General features: G+C 50.8%; 1 protein-coding gene across 1 annotated transcript; it reads right to left on the bottom strand.

Moving 5' to 3' along the window:
* Positions 1–1,259: 1,259 nt before the first annotated feature.
* Positions 1,260–2,059, bottom strand: LOC129020294 (elongation factor 1-beta-like). The gene has a single exon (XM_054464414.2). The coding sequence runs from the start codon at positions 1,998–2,000 to the stop codon at positions 1,314–1,316; it is 687 nt and encodes a 228-aa protein (XP_054320389.2). The 5' UTR covers positions 2,001–2,059; the 3' UTR covers positions 1,260–1,313.
* Positions 2,060–11,630: the final 9,571 nt, after the last annotated feature.

Below are 11,630 nucleotides of genomic sequence, written 5' to 3' on the forward strand. Positions count from 1 at the left end.
CACTCCAGCCTGAGCTGCAGACAGAGTAAGACCCTGTCTCAAAATAAATAAATAAAATAAAAATAAATAAACAAGGTTCCCTCAAATCCACTTTGGAATGGACACATTTAGAGTGTCATGTTTGCACAACTGTGGTCACCTGCCACAGTGGGCGAGATGAAGACGACAGCCAATATACTTACGGTACAGACAATTGCAAAAGCAAAACGAGGGGGAAGGAAGCCCAGGTTTGATTCCTAGCTGGGGTCCAGCCCTGAAGTGGGTGAGGAAAGCCAGATCCTGTGCACACACTTCTCTGGGCGCTGCTGGGCCTTCTTCCTGGAGTTTTTGTCGGCCTGGAGTCAGAGCCAAGGCTCTTGGGGACTTCAAAAGGCAAGATCCAGCTGGGCACGATGGCTCACGCCTATAATCCCAGCACTTTGTGAAGCTGAGGCAGGTGGATCACCCGAGGTCAGGAGATCTAGACCAGCCTGGCCAACATGGTGAAATCCCATCTCTACTAAAAATATAAAGGTTAGCCAGGCGTGGTGGTGGGCGCTGATAATCCCAGGTACTCGGGACACTGAGGCAGGAGAATCGCTTGAACCTGGGAGTCAGTGGTTGCGGTGAGCCGAGATCACATCACTGCACTCCAGCCTGGGCGACAGAATGAGACTCCATCTCAAAAAAAAAAAAAACAAAACCCCTGCAAGATCTGCATTTGAGGTCAGTGTCTGGGGGTAGAAACTGAAAGAGAGTTGGGGGTGACCCTAAGAATTCTGGGTTCTCTGTGGCAGGTGCAGCAGTCACCCAGTCTCAGCGGGGAGATGGGAGGACGGGGAGGTTGTCTGCGAATTGCAGGCTGTGTCTGCGTGCGAGAGTTTCAGACAAAGAAAGAAGTTATTGGCTGAGAACAACGTAAGATTATATGATGTAGGACCTTGAAGAAAACAAATAAAAGACGGTTGTAGATTACGCACGTCTGGGAGAAGAACAAGCAAAGAGAAAGAAGAGAGAAAACAAATCCTCAAATGGCAGTGCTTTTTTTTTTTTTTTTTTTTGAAATGCAGATGACACCGTGCAGCCTGCCCTGAAATGCCTAACAGTTCAAATGAAAGGCTTTTTTTTTTTTTTTTTTTGAGAGGGAGTCTCGCTCTGTTGCCCAGGCTAGCATGATCTCAGCTCACTGCAACCTCCGCCTCCCAGGTTCAAGCGATGCTCCTGCCTCAGCCTCTCGAGTGGCTGAGATTACAGGCATGTGCTACCACGCCTGGCTAATCTTTTTTTTTTAATCTTTCAAGCTTTTATTTAAATGCCATGATCCAGGATGGATTTTAGATCTTGTTGAAAGCAGCCACATCCATGGACTGCACATAGTCCTCAAAAGCAGTGATCTGCTCCTCCAGCATATCTGTTCCAACTTTATCATCTTCAACTACACACTGTATTTGAAGTTTCTTAATTCCGTATCCCACTGGAACTAGTTTAGATGAGCCCCAGACTAAGCCGTCTGCTTGCATGCTTCTGACGCACTCCTCTAATTTGGCTTTCTTTGATTCATATTGTGCAAGATGTTCTTCCCTTAGCCTCTTTGCTTCTTCACTCTCCTCATCATCAGATCCAAAGAGATCAGCAGCATCATCATCTTTACCATCTGTAGCTCCACTTCCTGTAGTGTCTTCCATATCAGCAGGACCATACTTGCCCAAAGCTGTCTTCACTCCTGGCAGGCTGGTCTTTTCCTTTTCGTAAGACTTGATGTGATTATACCAACGTAGGGCATGACACAAGTTGGCAGGCGGTGGGCCGGACACGGCTTCAAATACTGCCACATCTGCTTGTGATGGCACGTACCCCTCGATGTAGCTCTTGTCCGCCAGGTAATCGTTGAGCACCTGGAGGCCGGCGGGGCTTTTCAGGTCTCCGAAACCCACGGTGTCAGCTGTATCCGAGAGCTGGGGAGCAGCAGAAAGAGAGCGCGCAAGTTGTAGGCGCCCCATGCTGAAGAGAGGAAAAAGCATGCCTGGCTGATTTTTTCTGTTTTTAGTAGAGATGGAGTTTCTCCATATTCGTCAGGCTGGTCTCACACTCCCAAGCTTAGGTGATCCTCCCACCTCGGCCTCTCAAAGTGCTGGGATTACAGGCGTGAGCCAGCGTGCTCGGCCTATGACTTCGGTTTTTGTTGTCGTTGTTTGTTTGAGACAGAGTTTCCTTCTTATTGCCCAGGCTGGAGTGCAATGGCACCGTCTTGGCTCACTGCAACCTCCGCCTCCTGGGTTCAAACAATTCTCCTGTCTCAGCCTCCTGAGTAGCTGGGACTACAGGCACTTGTCACCACGCCTGGCTAATTTTTGTATTTTTGGTAGAGACAGGGTTTCACCATGTTAGTCAGGCTGGTCTCGAACTCCTGACCTCAGATGATCTGCCCACCTCAGCCTCCCAAACTGCTGGGATTACAGGCGTGAGCCCCCGGGCCCAGCTGACCAGCTAATTTTTTTTTTTTTTTTTTTTTTTGAGACGGAGTCTTGCTCTGTCGCCCAGGCTGGAGTGCAGTGGCGCGATCTCGGCTCACTGCAAGCTCCGCCTCCTGGGTTCACGCCATTCTGCTGCCTCAGCCTCCCGAGTAGCTGGGACTACAGGCACCCGCCACCACACCCTGCTAATGTTTTGTATTTTTAGTAGAGGCGGGGGTTTCACCTTGTTAGCCAGGATGGTCTCGATCTCCTGACCTCATGATCCTCCCGCCTCGGCCTCCCAAAGTGCTGGGATTACAGGTTTGAGCCACCACGCCCGGCCTAGCTAATTTTTTAATGTTTTGTAGAGACGGGTCTCTGGTCATGTGGCCCAAGCTGGTGTCAAACTCCTGTCCTCGAAAGATCCTCCCACCTCTGCCCCCCAGAGCACTGGGATTACAGGCATGAGCCACTGCGCACAGCTCTAATCTCTTCTTTTATAACGACACCAGTCACAGTGGATTAGAGCCCAGACATATGACATTTTACCTTAATCCCCTCTTTTTTTTTTGTTTTTTGTTTTTTGAGATGGAGTTTCACTCTTTTTGCCCAGACTGGAGTGCAATGGCGTGATCTCGGCTCACTGCAACCTCTGCCTCCCAGGTTCAAGCGATTCTCCTGCCTCAGCCTCCTGAGTGGTTGGGATTGTAGGCATGCACCACCATGCCCAGCTAATTTTTTGTATCTTTAGTAGAGACGGGATTTCACCATGTTGGCCAGGCTGGTCTTGAACTCCTGATCTTGTGATCCACCCTCCTCGGCCTCCCAAAGTGCTGGGATTACAGGCGTGAGCCACCGTGCCCAGCCTAAAGAAGTGGTTTAATCAATTTACAGTTCCACGTGGCTGGGGAGGCCTCACAATCATGGCAGAAGGTGAAAGACACGTCTCACATGGCAGCAGACAAGAGAAGGGAGCTTGTGCAGGGAAACTTGGAGGCTGAGGCAGGCGGATCACTTGAGGGCAGGAGTTTGAGACCAGCCTGTCAAACATGCTGAAACCCTGGCTCTACTAAAAATACAAAAAATTAGCCAAGCGTGGTGGCGGATGCCTGTAATCCCAGCTACTCGGGAGGCTGAGGCAGAAGAATCACTTGAACCCAGGTGGCAGAGGTTGCAGTGAGCCGAGATTGCACCACCGCACTGTAGTCTGGGGGACAGAGCGAGACTCTGTCTCTAAAATATAACCATCAGCTCTCGTGAGACTTATTCACTATCAAGAGAACAGCAGGGGAAAGACCTGCTCCCATGGTTCAAGCACCTTCCACAAGGTCCCTCCCACAACATGTGGGAATTGTGGGAGCTACAAGATGAGGTTTGGGCCGGGCGTGGTGGCTCACGCCTGTAATCCCAGCACTTTGGGAAGCCAAGGCCGGTGGATCACGAGGTCAGGAGATCGAGACCATCCTAGCTAACATGGTGAAACCCTGTCTCTGCTAAAAATACAAAAAAAAAAAAAAAAAAAAAAAAAATTAGCCGGGTGTGGTGGGGGGGCACCTGTAGTCCCAGCTACTCGGGAGGCTGAGGCAGGAGAATGGTGTGAACCCGGGAGGCGGAGCTTGCGGTGAGCTGAGATCCCGTCACTGCACTCCAGCCTGGGCGAAGGAGCAAGACTCCGTCTCAAAAAAAAAAAAAAAAAAAAAAAAAGGTGAGGTTTGGGTGGGGACACAGAGCCAGACCCTATCAAGGGTCTTAAAATTCTTTTTACTTCGGTTTGTTTGTTTGTTTTACAATAACAGAAGTAATACAAGCCCCAGGTAACCAGTCAAACAAAGCTAAGAAACAGGATGGAAAAGACACTGATCCTGTCCTTATTCCAGGACCGCCCTAGGCCCCTCAACGCCTCCTACCCACGTTGGTAGAGACGGGGTTTCACCATGTTGGCCAAGCTGGTCTCAAACTCCTGGCCTCAAGTGATCCACCTGCCTCAGCCTCTGAAAGTGCTGGGATTACAGGTGTGAGCCACCATGCTTGGCCCCAAAATCACCTTAATATTCATCCCTTACGGGGACACAGACACATACTGCACATCTGCTGGGTGCCAGCCAGGGCCCCTGGGGTGACCCAGGCTCCAGCAAGGCCCGCCTGTCTCTGCCTCCATTTTCTTTTTTCTTTCTTTTTTTTTTTTTTTGAGATGGAGGTTTGCTCTTGTTGCCCAGGCTGGAGTGCAATGGCATGATCTCGGCTCACTGCAACCTCCACCTCCCAGGTTCAAGTGATGATTCTCCCGCCTCAGCCTCCTGAGTATCTGGGATTACAGGCACCCACCACCACGCACAGCTGATTTTTGTATTTTTAGTAGAAACAGGGTTTCACCATGTTGGCCAGGCTGGTCTCGAACTCCTGACCTCAGGCGATCCACCCGCCTTGGCCTCCCAAAGTGCTGGGATTACAGGTGTGAGCCACCGCGCCCGGCCTCTGCCTCAGTTTTCTTTGAGTCAGTGCCTCGCTCTGGCACCCAGGCTGGTGTGCAGTGGCGGAATCATAGCTCACTGCAGCCTCGAACTCCTGTACTCAAGTGATCCTTATGTCCCAGCCTCCCAAGTAGCTGGGACCACAGGTGCGTGCACCACCACACCTGGCTAATTTTGTTATTTTTTTGTAGAGATGGGAGTCTCACTATGTTGCCCAGGCTGGTCTTGAACTCCTGAGCTCAAGGGATCTGCCTGCCTCAGCGTCATGAGTAGCTGGACATGCATTTCCATCCTGCTCTGTGTTAGCTGGGGGAGGCCAGCTCCCGAAAGCCCTTGCCCTTCCCGAAATGCTGGGGGACGTCCTGACCCCCCTATTTGTCCTTCTTGTGTCTCTCTGGCTGTCTGTCTGTGTCTTCACCTCTCTGGCTCCCCACCTTCCACAGCCCCTCTCCGGCGACCCCCAAACTGCAGCTGTGTTCTCCTGCAGAGGAGTTCAGCGGTCTCTTTGTGGGTCGTTTTTATCTCATGCCCTCAGGCCTCCCTCACGCATGTCTGGCCCTAATTAAGGTATTTTCCTAAACAAACCCAGTTGCGTCTCTAAAATGAATTCTGGTGCCAGCTGGTAAAATTAATTTTTTTCTCATCCTCTACAATGCAAGAATGAATGACACACGGTCGCTAGTCCGCAGGAGGCCGGCGTCCTGCGGAAGGACAAGCGTGTAGACCAGTAATTACGTTCCAGTGTGGAAAGTGTCCCACATGAGTACGGCGGGGCGAGGTAGCTCTGAAATGAGGGGCATCCCCATGGTGCAGCTACTAGACACAGCTAAGGTTGATTCCACACTCACCCTCGCTGGACCATGTTGGATAGTGTCAGCCAAAATATACGTCTCCCTAGAACCTCAGAATGTGACCTTCCTTGGAAGTAGAGTCTCCACAGACATAATTAGTTAAGATGACGTTGTGGCCGGGCTCAGTGGCTCACTCCTGTAATCCCAGCACTTTGGGAGGCCGAGGCAGGCGGATCATCTGAGGTCAGGAGTTTGAGACCAGCCTGGCCAACATGGCGAAACCTCGTCTCTACTAAAGATACAAAAAAATTAGCCGGGTGTGGTGCCGCGTGCCTGTAGTTCCAGCTACTCAGGAGGCTGAGGCAGGAGGATCTCTTGAACCTGGGAGGCTAAGGTTGCAGTGAGCTGAGATCTCGCCACTTCACTCCAGCCTGGGAGAAAGAGAGAGACTCTGTCTCAAAAAAAAAAAAAAAAAAAAAAAGATGAGGTTGTATTGGAGAAGGGTGTGCTCTAATCTAATGAGGTGTCCTTATAAGAGGAAGAGGCATGGATCACACACTTTGGGAGGTCGAAGGTGGAAGATCGCTTGAGGTCAGAGGTTCGAGACCAGCAACAGAGCAAGACTGTGTCTCTACAGAAAATTTCTTTTTTTTTTTTTGACACAGAGTCTCGCTTTGTTGCCCAGGTTGGAGTGCAGTGGCGCGATCTTGGCTCACCACAACCTCTACCTCCCGGGTTCACGCCATTCTCCTGCCTCAGCCTCCCCAGTAGCTGGGACTACAGGCCCCTGCCACCATGCCTGGCTAATTTTTTTGTATTTTTAGTAGAAACGGGGGTTTCACCATGTTAGTCAGGCTGGTCTCAAACTCCTGACCTCAGGTGATCCACCGCCTCAGCCTCCCAAAGTGCTGGGATTACCGATGTGAGCCACTGTGCCCAGCCACTTTTGTTTTTCTTTTTTTTTTTTGAGTTGAGGTCTCACTCTGTTGCCCAGGCTGGAGTACAGCGGTGTAGGTGCAATCCTAGGTCACTGTAGCCTTCTTCTCCTGAGCTTAAGTGATCCTCCTGCCTCAGCCTCCCAAGTAGCTGGGACTGCCGGTGTGTGCTACCACACCACGATCTTTTTTTTTTTTTTTGTAGAGACAGGGGTCTTGCTACATTGCCCAGGCTGGCCTCGAACTCCTGGTTCACTAAAGCCATCTTCCTGCCTCAGCCTGCCAAAGTGTTGAGATTACAGTTGTGAGCCACTGCACCCGGGCTGAAATTTTCCAGTTAAGATTTCCCGAATGCAGGCTGGGTGCGGTGGCTCACGCCTGTAATCCCAGCACTTTGGGAGGCTGAGGCAGGCGGATCATGAGGTCAGGAGATCGAGACCATCCTGGCTAACACGGTTAACCTTGTCTCTACTAAAAATACAAAAAATTAGCTGGGTGTGGTGGTGGGCGCCTGTAGTCCCAGCTACTCAGGAGGCTGAGGCCAGAGAATCGCTTGAACCTGGGAGGCGGAGGTTGCAGTGAGCCAAGATAGCGCCACTGCGCTGCAGCCTGGGCGAGAGTGAGACTCCGTCTCAAAACAAAACAAAACAAAACAAAACAAAACAAAATTCCTGACTGCAGCTAACTGGAACCGTGTAAAGCAAACCCTCGCATAAGGGAGGACTGCTGTAACCCATTTGTCCTATGACCCAGAGAGAGCGTACCTGTGTCAGCGCCTGAGACCCAGCAGGCTTTGGGGCTGCATGACCTGGGCCTTCACACAGGTCTCATGCCATGGAAAGCGTCTGCTTGCCGTTTGGACAAGGAGTCTGTTTTCGTTTTTGTCTTTTCCAAATCCCGAGAACCTGTGAAAGAGTCTGTTCTTTGTTTTTTTTTTTTATTTTATGTATGTATATATGTATGCATGTATGTATTTGAGACAGTCTCCCTCCATTGCCCAGGCTGGAGTACAGTGGCACCATCTCGGCTCACTGCGATCCCTGCCTCCTGGATTCAAGCAATTCTCCTGCCTCAGCCTCCTGAGTAGCTGGGATTACAGGCATCTGCCACCACGCCCGGCTAATTTTTGTATTTTCAGTAGAGACGGGGTTTCACCATGTTGGCCAGGCTGGTCTTGAACTCCTGACCTCGTGATTGCCCACCTTGGCCTCCCAAAGTGCTGGGATTACAGGCGTGAGCCACCGTACCCGCTGCCTTTTTTTTTTTTTTGTAGCAACAGGGTCTCCCTGTATAGCCCATGCCTGAGTGCAGTGGAGCAATGTCAGCTCACTGCAGCCTCGACCTTCTGGGCTCAAGTCATCCTGGTCTCCCCAAGACAATCCTGACTTCCGTGGAGCCCCTGGGTCTCCAGAAACACCAGCGACAGCCCTCTCTCGTGTTCTGAATTTCCTATGTAAACCTGGCTTGTGTGAAGGGGGCTGGTAATTGCACATCTGTAAAGCTCCTTGGCAGTGGGGCCCCGTCAAAGCTGGCGGTCGTAGCTCCGTGTTAACAAGGTCAAGGTCTGGTCAAGGTTTCCAGTGTGGTCCCCTTATGGCCTAATTAGGGACTTGAATGGGTTGGAACACTGGTTGAGTTTCAGTTCAGAGGCTATTTTGATGTTACAGTTCAATCACTTTAGAAAATATAGATTCAGTTCTGGTTCAGGCTGGCACACTAGGTGTGTGTCTGTGTGTTTTAATCTTTGATTTAGTTCATGGTTCAGTAACAAACTTAATACATTTTTCACCCATCATCAAATTAACAAAGATGAGAGAAATAATCACGCCCGGCTCTCGTGCAGGGAGTTAGATGGGCCGTGGTAATGCGGGGCTGCCGCTGATGTGAATTGGTACCTTTCTGAAAAGCAACTTGACGTTATCTGTCAAATGCCTTGAGGATGTCCAGACCCTCAGACCCAGCAATTTCCACCTCCAGGGATTTATCGTAAGGATATAATCAGAGGTGCACCAAGATTTACATACGAGACTTGCTTTCTGCAGCCTTATTTAAATCATGGAAAAATCAGGAATCGCTGAAACGTCTCACAATAGCGGTCTGGTTAACAAAAATACGATAGCGACCGTTGTTTTACAACGTCTTGAGTAACAGAGGGAATCGTGTATGATACATTTCCAGCAGAAGGGGAAACGTTTTAATTAAAGCCACAACTGACGTGCGAGCCCAGCCGGAAGGAGCCTGTGAAAGGACGTTCTTGCAGCGACCTGCCAGGCCTTTGTGCTGCCTTAGAAGCAGATCCTTTATTGCAACTGCGAATCTCTATGGTTTAGGAGAGAAATTCATTCTTTAAACAAAATTTGAGTGAGTGCTCGGTGACATGAACTGGGCGTACAATGGCAAAGAAAACAGGACTCAGGGAACTCACAGACGAATGCAGAAGACATTTAATAAAATAAGACCTAACATTTCACCGCTGGCACAAGTACTTTAAAAGCATTAATTTATTTAATACCAGAGCCAGAGGCCAGGCACGGTGGCTCACGCCTGTTATCCTAGTATTTTGGGAGGTCGAGGCAGGTGGATTACGAGGTCAGGAGTTCGAGACCAGCCTGGCCAACATGGTGAAACCCTGTCTCTACTAAAAATACAAAAATTAGCCGGGCATGGTAGCATGTGCCTGTAATCCCAGCTACTCGGGAGGCTGAGGCAGGAGAATCGCTTGAACCTGGGCGGTATAGGTTGCAGTGAGCCGAGATTGCACCACTGCAGTCCAGCCTGGGCAACAAGAGCAAGACTCTGTCTCTAAAACAAACAAAAAAAATATAGCTCATTTGAGCTCATAGGAGCTTTGAACTCCTGGGCTCAAGCAATCCTCCCATCTTGGCCTCCCAAAGTGTTGGGATTACAGGTGTGAGCTGTTGCCACGCTCAGTGTTTTGATTTGTTTTGTTTTTGAGACAGGGTCTTGCTTTGTCGTCTGGAGTGCAGTGGTGTAATCACGGTTCACTGCGGCCTCGACCTCCCAGACTCAGGCAATCTTCCTGCCTCAGCCTTCTGGCTAGCTGGGACTACAGGTGTGCATCACCATGCCTGGCTAATTCTTTTTTGTTTTTGTACAGGCGGGGTCTCACTATGTTGCCCAGGCTGGTCTTGAACTCCTGGGCTCATGTGATCCTCCCATCTCAGCCTCCCAAAGCACTGGGGTGACAAGTGGGAGCCACCGCACTGGGCCCCACTCCTCGAGGCAGAGGCTTGGATCTGGCACAGCGCCTCTTCTGCTGTATTCCCGGGGCTGAAGCAGGTCACACGCCAGCTCAGGATTTTTTCTTTTTGAGACGGAAGTCAGTCTTGCTCTGTCACCCACGCTGGAGAGCATTGGCACGATCTCGGCTCACTACAACCTCCGCCTCCCAGGTTCAAGAGATTTTCCTGCCTCAGCCTCCCAAATAGCTGGGATTACAGGTGCACACCACCACGCTCAGCTAATTTTTGTATTTTTAGTAGAGATGGGGATTTCTCCATATTGGCCAGGCTGGTCTAGAACTGCTGACCTCAGGCGATATGTCTGCCTTGGCCTCCCAAAGTGCTGGGATTACAGGCCTGAGCCACCGCCAGCTCAGATTTAACGTGAGAGGATGATATCAGAGACATAGTTCTTGCCAACCACCCACATACCACCACCCCATTTTATAGACAAACTGAGACTTGGCTGGGCAAGGTGGATCCTACCTGTGATCCCAGCACTTTGGGGAGCCGAGGTGGTAGGATCACTTGAGCCCAAAAAGTCAAAACCAGCCTGGCCAGCATAGCAAGACCCTCTCTCTACAAAAAATAAAAATCTTAGCCAGGCATGGTGGTGCGCACCGTGGTCCCAGCTACTCTGGAGGCTAAGGTGGAAGGATCATTTGAGCCTGGGAGGTTGAGGCTGCAGTGAGCTATGACTGCGCCGCTGCACTCCAGCCTGGGCCACAGAGCCAAACTTCGACTCAAAAATGTAAATAAAAATAAAAAACAAGTGAAAGGTGAAAATTCTCAACTTAATAAAGGAAAAAAATCAGTCGCTGAGGTTGCTGGGATCGACCGAAGACACAAACCTTCTATTCCCCCAAGTGTGAGAAGGAAAAAAGTTAGAGCCGGCTTTGCTGTCGCCCCTTCCCCTTGAAAAGTCGGGGCCACTGCGTGACGAATGCTGCTGTAAGTCTTTTAATTTTTTCCTTTTATGAGACGAGGTCCCACTCTGTTGCCCAGGCTGGAGGGCAGTGGCGCGATCTCCTCTTACCGCAACTTCCGCCTCCCGGGTTCAAGCGATTCTCCTGCCTCAGCCTCCTGAATAGCTGGGATTACAGGCATCGCCACCACTCCCGGCTAATTTTTCTATTTGTAATAGAGACGGGGTTTCACCATGTTGGCAATGCTGGTCTCGATCTCCTGACCTCATGTGATCTGCCCGCCTCGGTCTCCTGCTGGGATTACAGGAGTGAGCCTGTATCTTTTTTAAAGAGATGGGGTCTCGCTGTGTTGCCCAGGCTGGTCTGGAATCCTTGGGCTTAAAGGATCCGCCAATTCGGCCTCCTTTGCTTTTAAAAACCTGTGGGGGGGGCCGGCGAGGTGGCTCAGGCCTGTAATCCCAGCACTGGGAGGCCGAGGCAGGCGGATCACCTGAGGTCAGGAGTTTAAGACCAGCCTGATCAACATTTAGTATTCTCTACTAAAAATACAAAAATTAGCCGGTTGGGGTGGCGCGCACCTGTAATCCCAGCAGGAGGAGGCTGCAGTGAGCTGAGCTCGCGCCATTGCACTCCACCCCGGGTGACAGAGCGAGACTCCGTCTGAAAAAAAATCAAAAACCGCTCAAGGAAAGGCCTGACACTGATGGAGTGATTGCTCCCGGGCTCCCGCCACTCGCGGCTGTTTCCGGCGCCCCCTGGGGTCTTGGGACCCTCCCGAGGTGGGGCCTGCTCTAGTTCAGAAGCTTATGACGCCTTTGCGGGGATGCCCGGCT

This window comes from Pongo pygmaeus, chromosome 20, assembly GCF_028885625.2.
Source record: "Pongo pygmaeus isolate AG05252 chromosome 20, NHGRI_mPonPyg2-v2.0_pri, whole genome shotgun sequence".
Lineage (NCBI taxonomy): Eukaryota > Metazoa > Chordata > Mammalia > Primates > Hominidae > Pongo > Pongo pygmaeus.

Coding starts and splice junctions, on each gene's coding strand:
- LOC129020294 (XM_054464414.2), bottom strand. CDS start 2,000: ATGCTTTTTCCTCTCTTCAGCATGGGGCGCCTACAACTTGCGCGCTCT.